At 40.0% G+C, this 18660-nt stretch overlaps 1 protein-coding gene and 1 pseudogene across 1 annotated transcript in view; both read left to right on the forward strand.

Annotated features, from left to right (window-relative positions):
• LOC124711853 (sodium-coupled monocarboxylate transporter 1-like) overlaps positions 1–18660 on the forward strand; it is a 213702-nt gene that overhangs the window by 154381 nt on the left and 40661 nt on the right. The window contains exon 13 of the mRNA XM_047242080.1: positions 16913–17109. Within this exon, the coding sequence (XP_047098036.1) occupies positions 16913–17109 (197 nt within the window). The remainder of the gene's footprint in view (positions 1–16912; positions 17110–18660) is intronic.
• On the forward strand, positions 8672–8789 carry LOC124712750 (annotated as a pseudogene).

The raw sequence follows: 18660 nt of genomic DNA on the forward strand, positions 1-18660 counted from the left end.
ATGATAACAAATTCTGACCCACTGTGTTTCTCCTTTGTTTCAAACTGCTTCATATTCGAAACTAATCTCGGTTTTCCAGATAAAGATGCAATTGCACCCGTTGCACACGATTCGTTCTGTCTGATGAACTACCACATCTTCATTCGCTATACTATGGCCGACAATTTTCTTTGAATTGTTGACATTCTTCATCTACATACTGGTTATCTACCTACTTACGATTATCATTTACTAATAAGTTCTAATTATGTTGTTCATTACATGTTCTATGATTGACATTATTTTAAGGTTGATTCTGTTCCTTGTCCGAATTTTGACTGCATCCATTATTACGGTGTCCTCCTTGCACTTGGAGTTCATCGTTAACAACTTCAATGCGATCTATTGCCAACAATACTTGTAGAAAATCACGGTGCGGCAAAACAGCAAATCTTTCGCACACAGAGAAACTCACTTTTATGTTAAGAACTGAATGATACATTGATCCCTTACCAGCGCGTTCACACAGGGTGAATGACTATTCCCACCAAAAATAACTCTGAAAGTACGATAGGAGCTGAAAAGCTTGCGGGACAAAAGTTGCTTGGAACAACGAGGACCATAACATGATGTTCGTTTTTTGTTGCTAGCTGGGGTCGCCTTTGGAGATATGAAGGTCAACTTCGTTTTTTGAAGTGGGATGCTATAGTTTGGTAATTATTTTTTAATAGCGGCTATCGAGGCGAATCCAATGATGTGTAACAGTAACGTCTCTGAAGGTCAACGAAGGTCACAAAGGTGGCATGAACGCCCATTTCCAGAAGGTGTTCGAAGTGGTGACCATTGTTATCAATACAGTGCTGCAATCTTCTTGTCATGGATTGGGTGGTATTTCTTAGCAACTCGGCACTTATCGAAGCACAAGCTCTGACAATTCTCTCTCGCATATCTTCAGGTGCAGTTGGAACGTCTTCATAAACAATGTCTTTCACGGATCTCCGCAAGAAAAAATCCAGAGCCGTCAAGTCTGGCGAACGAGCCGGCCACGACACACCTCCACCGCGTCCAATCCAACGCGTTAGGAATTGTCTCTGCAACGCTTTTCTAGCCATCAGCGAAAAATGTTCGGGACACCCATCTTGTTCATACCATATTCTGTTCCTTGTTCCTAAAGGTATTTCCTATAATAACCGACATAATTTTTCTAGGAGGAAAGTAGTGTAATTCCTACCATTAAGATTTCCTTCGATGAAATAGGGGCCTATAAGTCTGTCCTCCAGAATGTCACATTATACATTCACCGACCACAGTTCCCGGTGTGCAACTAGCCGCAGCCAACATGGATTTTCAATTCTCCATTAATGTATGTAATTCAAATTAACATTTCCCTGGTTAGTGAATGCAGTCTCGTCAGTATATAAAATCAAATTAAGAAATGTCTCATCCCTCCGAATCTGAAGTTGAGCCCCTCGTATAATTCAATGCGACGCATACAGTCTGTACCAGTTAATTCTTGGCGGAGACTGATATGGTAAGGATTATATTTATGGTGACGCAGGACACGAACAACACTACTCTGCATCACACCAGACTCCCTTGCGATTTGAAGCAAACTATCACAAGCATCTCGAACCACACTGGCAAAAGTACCAATATCCAATTCCTCGTTAGTAACTTTCCTTTGCCGGATATTTTTGCGATGCGTTAAAGATCCAGTTGTTCTTAATTTATCTTACACATATTTAAATGTACGACGTGTAGGGTGAGTAAGTTGAGGATATATTTCAGCGTATAAGTCTCTGGCTCTCACTGAGTTTCGTTGGCATTCTCCGTAAATGAAAAGCATATCGACTTGTTCTTCGAAGGAATACATCATTCATATTCACGTTATTCGACGATACTAGTCTTGCTGTTACTATTTATGTTGTATTATGAAACCGGCGAATGGCGTTTACATGTCAGTGGCACGCTAGATGGATACGCCGTATTCGGCGAATATTTATTATTTGCACTGTATACGAGAGAGAACTGTCAGAGCGTATGCTTCGATAAGTGCCGATGTGATAAGGAATACTATTCAATCCATGATAAGATTTCATCACTGAACTGACACCAATGGTCATTACTTTGAACCTTCTGTAAATGGACGTTCATGCCACCTTTTTGACCTTCGTGGACCTTCAGAGTCCTTACTGTTACACGTCATTGGATTCGTCCCGATAGCCGCTGTCAGAAAATAAGTACCAAACTATAGCATGCCATTAAAAAAAAAAGACTAAGTTGACCTTCATATCTCTAAAGCGACCCCACCTAGCAACAAAAAACCAACGTCATATTATGGCACCCGTTGCCCCATGCAACATTTGTCCCACAAACTTTTCAGCTACTGTCATACTTCCGGAGTTATTCTAGGTGGCAGTAGTTAGTGACTGACTCTGTATATGCGTTTTTATCCCCGTGTTCCTAAAAAAAGCTACTCATCGTGTCTTTATTTCTATAATATGTAGGGGGTGACATTAAGTCAGTTCCAGTTATCTGCTGGAAGCTTTCAGACCAATACATACACAAAAGTGCCTTCTTAAGTTCTTGAAGAGTACTACACGTTTTGGAAGCTTTACTTCCCCATACACGAGTTGTGATGAAACAGTAATGAAAATTTTTCATTTTCTTAAAGTATCTTTACTTATGCATCAACATCAGTATCGTGCTACACTTCAGCCAGCGTGTTTTCCAATCTTGGAATTACTTCTGGAACTTACTTTTCGTTACGGTGCTCAGCTCCTTCAGCGATTCTGTTTTTATCTCTTCAGTGATGGCCTCGAGAATAGTATGTAGTCACAGGGAGCCCATATTCGGAGAACAGGATGCCTGAGGCAACATAACGGTATTGGGTTTTTGCCAAAAAATCGCGAATAGGTATTGAGCTGTGAGCGGGAGCTTTATCGTGATGTGATTTGCACGAGTGGTTTAGCGACAATTATGGTTGTTTTCTTCGTATTGTTTCATGCAAAACAATACATAACTCCCGGGTCGTATTCGATATTGACCGTACGACGTAAGGCAGGAACTCGTGATACACTATTCCATTTTAGTCAGATAAAACTGTGAGAAGAATCTTCACATGTGTTCAAACTTAAAGAATTTTTTCACTCGTGGCTCTTCATGCTGTTTCCATTGGGACGATTGTCCATTGGTTTTGAAGTCATACCCGTATACCCATTTATCGTCTCCTGTTATAACGTCTACAATTTCTGAGTCGTTGTCGACTTTATTCACCAATTTTTAGGACGATGTCTACGCGACGTAGTTTTTGGTCGAAATTCAGCAGTTACGGAACAAATTTTGCTGCTACACGTTTCATGCCAGAAACATCCGAATTATCGCTTGGCATGAGCCACAGGATACGCGGACATCATCATTAACCTCTGTGATGGTGATTAGGCGATTTTACAGAATCACTTTCTTTACTTCATTCACATTGTTGTCAGCAATTGAAGTGCTTGGCGTCTTGGGCGGTCTTCGTCTTCAACTTCTTGTCGACCCTCTTTGAAACGTTTATATCATCGTAAAGTCTTGTATTACTGATAGTAGATTCACCAAAAGCCAGAGCAAACATTTCCAATGCAGTGCTGGACCATATTCCATTTTTTAAGCAAAATTTAATTCAAATTCTTTGACTCATCGTTTTCAAATGTAAAAGCTCTCCGAGCACTCTAAAACACGTATAACCTTTTTGATTGTCAACAATAAACTAAATACTCAAAGCAGCTGAAAAAGCAGACACATATCAGTGATATGTGTACCAACAAGATATAAAAAAATTGAAACTCGGATGTGTAAAACCCGCGAAATACAAAGATTCGCGTTACTTTTTGATCACACCTCGTATGTGCTCCATCTTCCAAATAAATTACGCACATTTTGATTTTTTGTCATTCAGCATACGCGGTTGGGAAAGCATTACGAAATTTTTCCGTGAAAGCAGTTTAATGTCTTCCATTTCCTGGGTCGAATTGAAAGTTTTGTAGACTGAAATAACTGTTAACTCCCAGGTGTAATGCCATTACCGGTACTATAAAATGATGACTTATTTGTTCCAGAAATATGTAAAATTGTTCTTTTAATGCTTCACACCAGAACGCTTCCACAGTATTGTCGTGGTTGACGACAGTACCATTAATGCTGTTAGGTTTAGTTTCGAGAGCTTCTTTCTGAAGGCCCTTCAGTAATTTACAAATTTCGTTTTCTACTACTAAACAGACGTGTTTCATATTAGCTCCCTCAGTGTTTTCTTAAGTCATGTGATTAACTGTTTCGTTAGCTCACTGCTTATACATTCTCTGTGTTCAGGTAATTCCGTATCTACGGTCACAATTTCAGTTTCAGCATTTTCGCATAGCAAATTTTATTCCAATTTCATTTCATCATATCTTCGCGTTAATAACTCAGTAAAGTCACACAGCATATGTGTTATTTCTTTGTTTTTCTAGCATCCACATTTCAAATATTAGTATTCATCTCCTGAGTGTACAGTTCACTCCCTTTAACAATAAGCCACAATGCGAGTTATTCACTGCCTGTTCTTGAACATATGTATTCTGCATAGTTAACATTGGTACATTTGAATAAAACTGCACATCTTCATTAGTTTCAGTATTTCCTGTTTTGTTCAATTCTCTTCCACTGAATTATTCAGTAATACATACTGTAAAACTTCAAATTTATCGATAATATTAGCTATGCTAATTATTTTTGTAGTCTGAGTTCTACTGTTGCGCAACTAAAAGTGCCAACAGCCACTACGAAAGTTCACTGTCTGTACATTTCACAAAATTCTGTTCATTACAGATACTGACGAATTTTGGAGGAGAAAAGTATTTGCTCTGTAAACTCATTGTTTTCCTTTTTCTGCTAGAGTATATTTGTTAGATCTAAAGATGGCATGGTGTTCCAAGTCCTTTGTCCCATGCGTCAGAGTATTGTGATCAGCTTACTTCCTTATTATCCTGTCCTCACAGTGGCAGTAAATAAACACATTGAATTTAGTTGAAGTATTCCAAGTTGGAAGGAACCTAGTCCTCAGATTGAATGATAGGCATCAAACAGTTTCAATCAGGAATCAGGTATCGTTACCAGTGATAGTGTGTTCTCTAAAACAGTATATATTTTCACGTAGAGCAAAAGAATCTGGAATAGTCCCCAATTCCGATCTCCAGGTGGGGTTGTAAAGTGTCAGGCAAATCCAACACCTTCCATGAAAACCCTGACATGGTAAGCAAATCCAGTAGTATGTCACATAGCTCCGAATAAATCGTGACATTTATTTAACCAAAGTAATACGAGTAACGAGTGAGCAAATGGAATACCACAGACTAACACAAGAATGCCTAAATGCATGTCATACCTTCCCACCGTGAGACAGACGCAGTTCCGAGGGGAGAAACGAGAACAGAAGCCGAGAGCAGAACCGTGTTAAGCTGGAAGACCCTACGATAAGGGACGGACGGACACCCACGTCGCCAGCTAACCGCTAGGACCACACCACCTGCAAGTTTTAGCGTGCGACTTTTTCGCGTCTCTGTTGCGTTGCAAACTTTAAAAACATTGCCCCACCACGGAAAGTATAACGTTTCCCCGGAGCTTAAGGTTAACATTGAGACCCTGATTGGTCAGATGAAAACACAGCCATATAGTTTTTTTAAACCAACTTCTGTAAATTGTAGTAAGAAGAAGTTAGGAGAAGTTGCTTCCGAGGCGGCGAAGTGAGCGAAGCTGTGCTGCCCGTCGCCCCCTGACGAACACCGACAAGGTAATGATGCACGCGATGCCACATAACAGCGCATAAAGCTTCACTCAGAACTGCAGAAGTCTCATCTGTTACACCTCCTTTTTGCGTAATACTAATGTCGATCGTCAATTAAAGCTCATGGTGTTCACATTTGCCACTTGAAGTAAAAATCTGAAACGCGATGATTTTTCTGCTATATAGTTATTGAGAAGCCACATCAGCCACTGTAATTTACGACAAGTTAGATAAGTAATTAAAGATAATTGAGGGTCACTGTAGACCATTTTGATAGTTTTATCTCTTGTGAAACTTAATTTAAACCTAGATTATAGATGTGATATGGCATAGGTCATCCTTCGATCCATTGTAGAACTTGGAAACCCACTCAGGGAATATTCGTTCACATTTTTGTTGAACGTTGTTGGTTTTTATCATCCTGTATTAAAACATTTCCTTTTATCAATAGTGCAATTTACAAACAATATTTTTGTGAGTAGAATAAAATTTCCAATGGTAAACTTAACCGCTTTTTCGACGTTATTTTACCAGCTAACTAAAAATAGGAAAGCCTTGAACCCCTTCCACTAAATTTAGTTAGTATTAAGATTCTTTTACAGGGAAGGCAGTGGAGCTGACACTGAAATGATTAAGTATTTGGTTTTATCACCGCTAGTCTCACTGAACTCTTCTGAATTCTACATGTAATGTGTCGTCTGGCGTCTCCTTACCAGCAACAGGTCCCAGGTTCAAACTAGCCAATTCCCTAAAAAACACGCTCAGAGCGTCGTTGCGCGAAAGTGGTAGGGAGACACGATTCAGAACAACAGAAACCACGCAGAATGTTAGAGGGTTTGCCAAAGGGGAGGCGACCATGAGAAAAAGATTCAATAACCAACGGAAGGACATAGTTCTACTAGTCGGGGCGTGGAATGTCAGAAACTTGAACGTCGTGGGGAAGCTAGAAAATCTGTAAAGGGAAATCCAATGGGGTCAGTGAGGTGAAATGGAAAGAAGACAAGGATTTCTGATCAGATGAGTATAGAGTAATCTCAACTGCAGCAGAAAATGGAAAAAAGGGAACAGGATTCGATATGAACAGCAAGGTAGGCAGTACAGTGATAGGGTTGTTCTGATCAGAATCGACAGAAAACCAACAGTCCAGGTATACATGCCGACGTTGCAGGCTGAAGATGGAGAGATAGAGAAAGCATATGAGGATATTTAAGGGTAATACGGCACGTAAAGGGATATTAAAATCTAATAGTCATGGGGGACCGCAATACAGTTGTAGGGGAAGTACTAGAAAGAAAAGTTAGAAGAGAATATGTGCTTGGGACAAGGAATGACAGACAAGAAAGACTAATTGAGTTCTGTAATAAATGTCAGCTGGCAATAGCGAATGCCCTGTTCAAGAATCATAAGATGAGGAGGTATACTTTGATAAGGCCGGGTGATACGGAAAGATTTCGGTTAGATTACGTCATGGTCAGACAGAGATTCCGAAATCAGTTACTGGAGTGTAAGGCGTACCCAGGTGCAGATATAGACTCAGATCACAATATAGTAGTGATGAAGAATCTCCAGTGACATGAAATTTTGATAAATTTAAAAACACAACTAACTCAAGGAGACAATGACAAGCAAATTCACACACAACCTTAAATACCAAAGCACCGCTTGACGGCGCAAAATTGTTACTACGTATTATAGTTGCCAGCAAGGAAGAAGTTTGCAATTCCAATTTAAATTAGCTGCTGAAGTTTTATTCAGAGAATAAACTTTGATTCATTAAATTGACCACTTAACATGTAAACAATAATAATAGAAAAGGAATCGCCGAATATCGGCCACATTTATAATTCAAGACAAATGCAACGGAACCAGGGGACAGCGCAGTTACATGCACTTGCAATACCAATTATCCCGGGCCCACGTCCACGTGGTTTGAGGAATGACTAGCGAAAATCAAAGTGGCTACAGGGAGCAATGACATCCAAAAGGTCCACTACAAAATGGCACACCATTTAAAGTTAGTCCAGGAGTTCGCTCTTAATATGCACTGCAGGGTAGACTCCCGCGCTCGCCTCAGGATTCGAGACAGACAGGACTCTTAAACAGAGCCTATGTTGACTAGTGACTGCTTCCGCAATCCAGTTCCGCTCGTTACCAGACCCAGGCGCCGAATGTCAGCACCGTGCGTCCTCGCAGTACACCAAGCGCGATGCTGCGTGCGCTGTCTTCCCCCTGACACTGCCTCCGACCGAGTCTCCGTCACTGCCTCCGGTCGAGTTTCATCTCACGAGACGCGGTCGTCCTATATAGAGGATGCTAGCCAACCAGGACACCGCAGATCTCGTAACGTCGACAGATAAATGATCCTGCCAAGAACATCGCTGGGAGTCACGGTTTGATTAATTGTACCTGAGTAGCGAATCTATCCGGGACTTTGGGAACAGCCACGGCTGAGCCAAGACCCGGCAGAATTCATGTACTGAGAGGCAAGGATCACCGAACATTGCGGAGAGTAGTCGTAAGAAACCGCATGAAATGAGCAGAAGGAATCAGTCGTGAGTTACAAAGTGCTGACAGAAGCCCAGCTAGCACAGTGATTGTTAACAGGCAGTTAAAAGTCATGGAGTACAATGGTTGAGCAGCCCCCCGTAGGCCACACATTTCTGTACTTAGTTTTAAATTACACTTGATGAGAGAACGACGTTAATAGGCAGTTTATGACTGGCAACGAGTCATTTGAGGTGATGAATAACGCTATACACTGTAGTAATCCGACAGGAGTGTTTGGATTTGGCGAAGGTCTGCAGAACGTTACCTCTTGCTGTTGTCAACAAAAAGTACAGAAGAGATACTGTTATGGCATAGATTTGTCTTTCTTGTTTAGTGTATGGTGGCAACGGCCTTGCCGCTGTGGATACACCGGTTCCCGTGAGATCACCAAAGTTAAGCGCTGTCGGGCGTGGTCGGCTCTTGGATGGGTGACCATCCAGGACGCCATGCGCTGTTGCCATTTTTCGGGGAGCACTCAGCCTCGTGATGCCAATTGAGCAGCTACTCGGCCGAATAGCAGCGGCTTCGGTCAAGAATACCATCATAACGATCGGGAGAGCGGTGTGCTGACCCCACGCCCCTCCTATCCACATCCCCCCTTAGAATGACACGGCGGTCGGATGGTACCGGTAGGCCACTCGTGACCTGAAGACGGAGTGTTTACTGTATGGTCCCATTATTGCGCTTAAGAAAATGGCAATTGCGGAAGGATATGAACACATTTTACATCCGTTTGTACTGCATACAGTGAGGAGCTGTTCAGAGACGACGACTGTTTTCGTCAACGTGACAATCTACCCTGTCGTAAAGCAGCTACTGTGAGTCAATGGTTTGTGGCAGCAAAATTCTTGAAATGGGCTGCCCTACTCAGGGTCCGCGACTGAACCCACCTTTGGGATGGGTCGCCAAGTCGACTTCGCTCGGCATCCCAGTGTCCAAATTGACGATCTTCTCTCGAAGGAAAATGGGCTACCTTCCTTCCACACACATTGGGACACCTCATTCAGGGTGTCCCAGTAGAATACAGGACATCATAAAGGTGAAGGGCAGACTTGCACTATATGCATTTTCACTAATAAATGCCCAGGTAGTTTTGACACGTTCTTAGAAAAAAAGGTTAGCATTTGTAGACTTAAAGAAACCTTTTGACAATGTTGACTGGAACATTTGACAAGTTCGAGAAGCGTAGAGACCTCCTTCTTAGACGTGTAAAACAGTGGAGCTACTTTTATAGTAGATACACAAGAAAAGTAGCTCTGCAGTGCTGGTATTGTCTAACGTTCCTCTTTAATTCATACTGTTTCTTTGTTTATTCTTCCCAATAGGAAGGAACACGGAAGAAAAAGAGTTTATAACATTAGAGACGGGGACCTAAATTGTACTGTGCAACGATTGTGACAGAAATCGATATTAATCTAGTAGGATCACCCTAGCAGTTGTCGTTAATTATTTTTGAGAGGGCTGAAAATCTAAATCAAGACAAGGACTTGAACCGCCTCTCTGGAGAAATGTGTTGACTGCGCCAAATCACTCAGGCTTGACGGATCACTCCGATCATTTGTACCGTAATTCACTCAGTTTCACGGGATGTGTTACAGTTTCTCGGATGCTTGTACCCAAGTTTATTTCAAACAAGCCATCTTTCATCCTCGGTACCTTTCTGGATGCAGTCTGTATCCAGGTCCTAGCACCGAGGGTTTGGCCATCAACTAAACTTGTTTGCTTCTTGCGTTGGTGGCATATCAGAGAGATACCAATATAACGCTTGCTCGATTTAGGGGAAGTTTCTGTGCACTATCCGGGTAATGTTAACCTTAGGATTTTATATCTTGTTTTCTCAGGAGCTATCTAAGGCAATAAAACAAACCTTTACCAGGATACATAGTCATATACATTCACTGATTTGCTGTCCAGTATCTAACTCTGCTAAGAATCATGATATGAATCTCTTAATAAAGATTTTAAAATATCTATGTAATTCTAAAAAAAAATATTTTTGTGATCAAACTGTGAATGTTATCTCTACCAAGGCAGATCCAAATAAACATAATAACGGTGTCAATAAAAACTTCAGAGTTTAAGCTGAAGTAGTTCCTGAGCGAAAATATTTGCAACAGAAAGCAGTTGTTCAGAAATCGCGCTTGAAAGCTCAGGTTAATGAAAATTCACTGCCGAGTGAAGAGACAGGTACAAACTCTGGAACTTTGTAATCTTTACCTTCTTGAGGATCAACCACATGCAGTCACTTTCTCCTTGTGATGGATCTTGCCGCTTCTGTTGTATTCTTGACCATAGTTTCTGCATTGGCGAAATTCTGTCTATCCAGTTCTTGTAGGAGTGCTTCTTTATTACGGCCATATTGAATTTCAAACTGATTCATAACCTTTATTCGGCCTGCATTTCCATCACTGAAGTTAATCACACCATCACTGACCACCAATCTTCAGTGTTTGGGCTCTCTGGCACATACATTGCTGTTGAAAGATTCATTTACAGTTTGCGTTTTTCGTGTGAGGTATTTCTGCAGATGGTCTGGATGTGCTAGATCTCTATATACTGGTATTAATACCTCTACAGTATCTTCCTGGATGGTGTTTCTATGGATATACTCGGATCCTGCTGCCTCAGCTTTGCGGTATTTACATCAACCTTTTGGACACTTGTTGTGTAATGGCTTCTCATCACTTGACGTCTGTGGAAGAACACTGCACAAACTGCTATTCATTCCTTCGAAGTTCTTTGCATTCTTTCTAACGGCTTCACCATAGTATACACGTGAGGCAATGCTGACCCTATGACTTATCTTAGAAAAAAGGTTAGCATTTGTAGACATATAGAAACTTTTTGACAATGTTGACTGGAATACTCTCTTTCAATTTCGAAGTTGGCAGGGGTCAAATACATAGAGCGACAGGCTCCTTACAGTTTGTACAGAAACCAGATGGCAGTTATAAGAGTCGAGGGGCATGAAAGGGAAGCAGTGGTTGGGAAGGGAGTGAGACAGGGTTGTAGCCTATCACCGATGTTATTCAATCTGTATATTGAGCAAACAGTAAAGGAAACAAAGAAAAATTCGGAGGGCGAATCAAAATCCATGGAGGAGAAATAAATGCTTTGAGGTTTGCCGATGACATTGTAATTGTGTCAGAGACAGCAAAGTACGTGGAAGGGCATTTGAACGAAATGGCAGTGTCTTGAAAGTAGGATATAAGATGAACATCAACGAAAACAAAACGAGAGTAATGGAATGTAGTCGAATTAAATCAGGTGATGCTCAGGAAATTAGATTAGGAAATGAGATACTTACAGTAGTAGATCAGTTTTGCTATTTTGGGAGCAAAATAACTGATGACGGTCGAAGTAGAGAAGATATAAAATTTAGACTGGCAGCGGCAAGGAAAGCGTTTCTGAAGAAGAAAAATTTGTCAACATCGAGTACAGATTTAAGTGTCAGGAAGTCTTTTCTGAAAGTATTCGTATGGAGTGTACCCATGTATGGAAATGAAACATGGACGATAAATACATAGTTTGGACGAAAAGAGAGTAGAAACTTCCGAAATGTGTTGCTACAGAAGAATGCTGAAGATTAGATGGGTAGAACACGCAACTAATGAGGAGGTACTGAATAGAACTAGGTAAAGAGTAATTTGTGGCACCACTTGACCTGAAGAAGGGATCGGTTGGTAGGATACGCCCTGAGGCATCAAGGTGTCACCAGTTTAATATTGGAGAGAAGTGAAGAGAGTTAAAAGCGCAGAGGGAGACCAAGAGATGAATACACTAAGCAAATTCGGAAGGGTGTAGGTTGCAGGAGGTACTTGGAGATGAAGAAACTTGCACAGGATAGAGTAGCATGGAGAGTTGCATCAAACCAGTCTCTGGTCTGAAGGCCACAACAACAACAGGGACTTTACCGATGCATCTCAGCCACTAAAAATACCTGACGTTCATCTCGGAAAGATTATTGTTTTACATTTTTGAGATGTCTAAAATACTTTCTTACTCTCACAACTCGAACAAGAGACTTCTAAAATACGTACTAAACCATTTATTTTGAAGACATATTCAGAAATTATTATCTCTCCACCACTCAAATTACAGCATGCAGTTCCATTAAACATAGTTACTAGTACACTTAAAATCAATAGTGAACTGATATCACTGGCACTGGCTTCACTGTACACTTAATTACTATTTACAATCTTCTTGTTAAAAGCATTTGGTTCTGAAGAACTTTGTTAAGTGATGTTTGCCCTGAACTCATTCTCTGGATGAAAACTTCCAGCAGGACATGTTGTGTAGAATCTGTTTACCGTAATTCTTTTCATCTTAAACATTGCCTTTCGTGGGGTCATATTACAAAAAGAAACACAACTCAATGAACAACAAGTATGAATGTACACAACGAAAGGCGTAATGCGCATTACAAAACGTGGATGCTACCACATATTATACAACACAACTCAATGAACAACAAGTATGAAAATACACAACGAGTGGCGTAATGCGCATTACAAAACGTGGATGCTACCACGTATTATACTACAAACATGAAGTTATATCACAGCAAACAATGTCTCTAACCTATGCAGCAAGGTGTTTACTATAAATCAACATAAATCATCGCCTTCTACAGCAAATAACTCCCGAGATATCTTGTCGTAACTGAAAATGTACACCATGGAAGGAACTGAAATCGATAGCGCAGTAAGGAAATTCAAAAAAAATTAAAATTACTTACTGTCATCCAAAGTCAACGCGACATACATAAAATAAAACAGAAAACTTTCGAACAACAATTTTCCTTAAAAAAATTAAAGTCGACATTTTATACCCTCGCCACCGTTTCTGCTGCTTTTAAGGAGAGCAAATGTTTCTCATTAGCGCCTATGCAGTTCACAGTTAGATAAACTGCCAGTACCACTTCAGATGTGAGTTGTCTGTCCACAATGATAGGTAACAAATATTTATTATTATCGTCAATCTGCACTATCTAGAAAGTTCGTTTGATTCATTTAATTCAGCACGAGGAGGAGCTATCTCTCCGCCATTGGAAATGATGAAAATATTGCGCAAATAAATTTTTCATTTAGAGGATATGTACAAACTTATTATAAATGAGCTTCAGGAAACTGTACAGCGTGTAAATTCCGGTTATGAGAATAAACAGAAGCGACAATGTAAATTCAGTATATCCTTTTCAGTTCAGATGCACAGAGTGGAAATAAACGGTTTTTATTCTTTCTGAAATAGCTTTCCAACATATTTAATTCGTGGTGTTTCTATTTTCGCGTATCTAGTCCAGGTAAACGAACGGGCCACATATTTCTTTTTTTAAAGGCAGGACTTCCTCACAAATACTGTTTCCTCATTATAGCCACTATATGAAATTTAAACTAATAGTGCTACATGCAACAACAGGAACTAGATAACATTACTCCAGCAAAGAATATTAGTTTTTAGGGTTCCATGCCTCACTCGGTAAAACAGGAACGTTTGTAGGGTCGCTTTGTTTGTCCGTCCATCTGTCCATCTGACTTTTCGACTGTTAACAACGCTTTTTCTCAGGAACGCTTAGACGTATCAAATGGTTCAAATGGCTCTGAGCACTATGGGACTTAACATCTATGGTCATCAGTCCCCTAGAACTTAGAACTACTTAAACCTAACTAACCTAAGGACATCACACAACACCCAGTCATCACGAGGCAGAGAAAATCCCTGACCCCGCCGGGAATCGAACCCGGGAACCCGGGCGTGGGAAGCGAAAACGCTACCGCACGACCACGAGCTGCGGACTTAGACGTATCAGATTCAAATTTATGTCACATACTAAGGTCCCTTGGCAGTGCAAAACTATTAAGCTTGTAAGTCAGTTTACTCAAAAGATACAGCCGTTTACGTCCCATATGTTGATAGTGGAAAATGCACTCATCAAAACCTATAGGGAACCTTCCGTTGACCTAAAATGATGAAATTTGCGAAGACGCCCAGTTTCACACTACAAGTATAGGAAAAAATCCAAAATTTGTAATCTGTAACTATATCACACGAAAAGAATATTTCTTTTCTACCAACAGGGTTCCATATTTCAATTAAAGAAAAAAAGAATCCTTATATGATCCCTTTGCTGTCTGTCTGTCTGTCTATATGTCCGACCTTCTCTAAAGACACCTTTTTCTCGGGAAAGGGTAGACATGTCAAGTTGAAATTTATGTCACATAGTCTTTCGATGATGTAAAAATCTCAGTCTTCTACGTCAGTGTGATCGAAAAATTCGTCACCCGTAAACTCATTCATTAAAACCAATAGCGTGTTTGATGTGGAATTAGTAATATTGCAAGAAACAAGATTATACAGTACAAGTAAGGTAAAAAAATCTGAAAACAGTTACAATATAATAATAATAATTATTATTATTATTTTCGATTATTCCCATTTAAAGAGAGCATTTGAACTTGAATTCCTTTATGATGATTGTTTATGTTTTTTCTGAGCCCAAATTTTCTTCATATGTTCACTGTGTTGTTTCTTTCGCTCCGCTGTCCATTTGCATCCTGGTCTCTTCTGTGTTGTGGTGTCCAATTTATGTTTTTTGATGATGTTCCTTAATTCAGTTCTATTTTCTGCATCGTTTACTGTTATGTGTGCTTGTCTGAGGTCCTCTTCAACTTCTTTTATCCATTTTGTTTTTCCCCTGCCTGAGTTGATGACATTAAGTATTCGCTTTGAAATTCTGTTTTCATTCATCCTGTGGATATGTCCATAGAACTGCATTCTTCTTTTCCTTATTGTATCCGTAATCATGTCTGTGTATTCATATAATTCTGATGTTGGTCTCTTCTTCCAGATTCCTTGCTCTTGTATGGGGCCAAAAATTTTCCTGAGAATTTTCCTTTCTTGTTTCTCTATTTCTTTGATTTTCGTTTGCCCGCCTGTTTGTGTTGTTTCAGATGCATTCAGTGCCTCCGGAAGTACGACAGTGTTGTAGTGCTTCAATTTTGTGTTAATGGATATGGACTTTTTGTTATAATAGTTCCACGTGAGTTTATATGTTTTCTGTAGTTCTTTTATTCTTTCCTCATTGGCCTTTAGGCTGATCCCTGATGGCTGGATGATTTATCCCAGGTACTTAAAATTTGGTACTTGTACGATTTTCCCATTGGTTGTCACAACAGGCAATTTGTCTTGTGGCACTCTTTCTCTGTACTGGGTTTTCTCATACGAAATTTGCAGGTCAGTTCTTTGTGTAATTTCGTGTAACTTCTATATGCAGTTAGTGGCTTCTTTTCTATTATTTGTGAGGGTTGCAAGGTCATCTGCAAAAGCTAAACGCTTCACATTGAATCTATTGTCTTTTATAATGCCAATTTGGATTCGTTTGACTTCTTTTTCCCGTGTCCCGATAATTTTTTCAAGAATGATATTAAAGAGTAATGGTGAAAGTCCGTCACCCTGTCGCACTCCAGTTTAGATTTGAAATGGTTCAGAGTTATCCCCCATAAATTTAACCTTGGAGACTGTGTCAGTTAATGTTTGCCGAATGATTGCTGTTGTCTTTCTGTCAATGCTGAATTTCTCCAGCGTGTTGTAGAGCGCTACTCTGTCTATTGAGTCGTAGGCCTTTTCAAAATCTACAAAAGTGACCACTATGTTTCGGGTGTTTCTCATCTGGAGAATTAGTTTCAGATCTTTTCTATGCATGGTCGTCCCTTGCGAAATCCAGTCTGGTATTCTCCTATTTGTGGGTCAGCTTGTTCTTCCTATCTATTCATGAGAACTTTTGATAGGATTTTATATGTGACCGGCACTAGTGAGATACCCCTGTAATTATTTGGTTCAGATTTGTCCTCTTTTTTGTGGAGTGGATGGATGAGTGCGCATTTCCATTCAGAAGGGATCTGTTCTGTTTCCCAAATGTTTAATATGATTTTGTGGATTTTTCCTGTTCATCTATCATCATTTAGCTTCCATAGTTCTGCAATAATTCCATCTTCTCCTGGGGCTCTATTGTTTTTCAGTGTTTTGATAATTTCTACTATTTCGTTGATGGTTGGTGGTTTACCGTCGGAATTTGGTATAGACGTCTGGTAGTGAATATCCTCTGTAGGTCTTTCGCAGTTGAGAAGTTTGTTGAAATAGTCTGCTAGGATTTGGCAGTTATTCTTCGTATTAGTTTCTAGTGAACCATTCGGTTTCTTGAAGCAAAGATTGGGTGACTGGTATCCTGCAATATGTTCTTTAACCGTCTTATAAAAATTCCTGGTGTTTTTCTTCTGAAAGTCTTGTTGTAACTCATGTAGTCGCCGTTTGTCATAATTTCTTTTTTCCCTCCGAAATGTCTTCGATGTTTGTTTTCGGATTACTATAAATTGTTGCCATTTTTTCTGATGTTTTGTGACTATTTAAGTTTTTCCAGGCATTGATTACAATATAATAATATATAGATAATTCTTTTCGCCATTAGAAAATGTATTGCATTCTTTTTTTCAAAAGCGATTCCACTGTATGTTATTGTAACTGCTGTCACACACTTACGTAACCTGGATGAGTACTGTGAGCGACTGACTGTTGCTTTTTCAGGGTGCCATCCTCGGAGGAATGGTGGGGCTCGGCTACATGGCGTGGGTGGTGCTGGGAACGCAGGCGTACATGGCCAGCGGCCACCTCACCATCCCCGGCAAGCCCATGTCCATCGAGGGCTGCAGCGAGGAACTCCTGCGGGCCGTCAACGTCACGGTAGCCGCCGTGGAAACCACGGCAGCGCCGGAGCTCGTCAGGTAGGTACACCATGCGACATGGATTACTCAAAGGGGGGGGGGGCACATTCATGAAATTGACCGAAAATGTCAATTTTAAGTTTATTTTTTATTCAGTAGTAGAACTCACGCACAGTAAGTTTCCGATGTTTCAATAATGAAATCGCATACGCAGTGTCTGAAAAATAATTAAATGCGTGACACGACCTTTCAGCCACGCCCTCATTTTGGAGCAATACTTCAATACTAGTTCGATGAACAACGAGTCGGTGGATTACTTTGAAGGAAACATGCACGAGATACATGTAGAAAACTGTCATGTACACTATTTGGCTTTATGGATTATCTGTGACTCTATTCCGTATCTTAGAAACAATAACAAGCTAGTTGCTTTATTTATGCTGAAGCACTTGTTGTTTTTCGCAACATCTTCGTCTGCTAAAGTTCTCAAAATTGCAACTTACGAAGCAGTTCTCGTATTTAATGATGGGAACTTTGGGAGGGTAAATGCATTAGAGGGAATTGGCTTTAAAATAGGAAATTTCACGTAAGATGCCTTGAGAAAAATAGATTTACGGCGCCTCTGTGCATCTCTAACGCCAGCCGGAATGGCCGAGAGGTTCTAGGCGCTACAGTCTGGAACCGCGTGACCGCTACGGTAGCAGGTTCGAATCCTGCCTCAGTCATGGATGTGTGTGATGTCCTTAGGTTAGTTAGGTTTGTTCTAAGTTCTAGGAGACTGATGACCTCAGAAGTTAAGTCCCATAGTCCTCAGAGCCATTTGAACCATTTTTTTGCACCTCTAACGTCTGTTGAATTCCCGGCAAAGGAAAGAAGATAAACAACAACAAATCAGAAGAGAAGACTTTAAGAGCAAGTCGATCCTCAGTACAAATATGAAGTCTCCTGAAGATGTGAATTAGAAGAAATGTTAGGCTGAAGTTTAAATTACATTTCCTGAAAATTAACTTTTTAAAGTTTCTATACCTTTTTCTCGTAGCCCACGAAGACTAGAATCGTAAAATTTTGTTCACTTACGTTTATGAACCCAATAAATGTTGTCTCAAGAGTTAATTTTGGAATTCTGAATGTAAGCTGAGATATGGGGCGAAGTTCTTGGAATTGTGCATCAATGTTATATTACATTTAAAGAAATATAGCAAAAAATATTAAAATTCTCCTCTTCGATCTATTCAAAACATCTTGTGAGAAATTATCACTACATGGAAAGAGATTAGTGTGAGAAAATTTAGTAGATATCTCTTGAATAGTTTCTGGGAAAAACGTACATATGGTATTTTTGGAAAATAAGTTTTTTTAATCCTATAAAAAGGTTGTATGTGTAAGACCCAAAGGACTTAACAGTAAATTTAAATTTAAATGTAAACCGAAATTTCCTGTAAATGTAAGTTTCATGTAAAACATGATACATAATATTATTGCCGTATCTTCAACAATGTAGATTTGGTGCATCTTTTAAATAGTGTGTGCTTTTCATGAACGTCCCCCTTAAGGAACAAAGGTATCCCGTATGAAAAACAGGAAACTTTATCTGTCAGAAATAGCTCTAGT

Source organism: Schistocerca piceifrons, chromosome 8 (genome assembly GCF_021461385.2).
Source record: "Schistocerca piceifrons isolate TAMUIC-IGC-003096 chromosome 8, iqSchPice1.1, whole genome shotgun sequence".
Taxonomy (NCBI): domain Eukaryota; kingdom Metazoa; phylum Arthropoda; class Insecta; order Orthoptera; family Acrididae; genus Schistocerca; species Schistocerca piceifrons.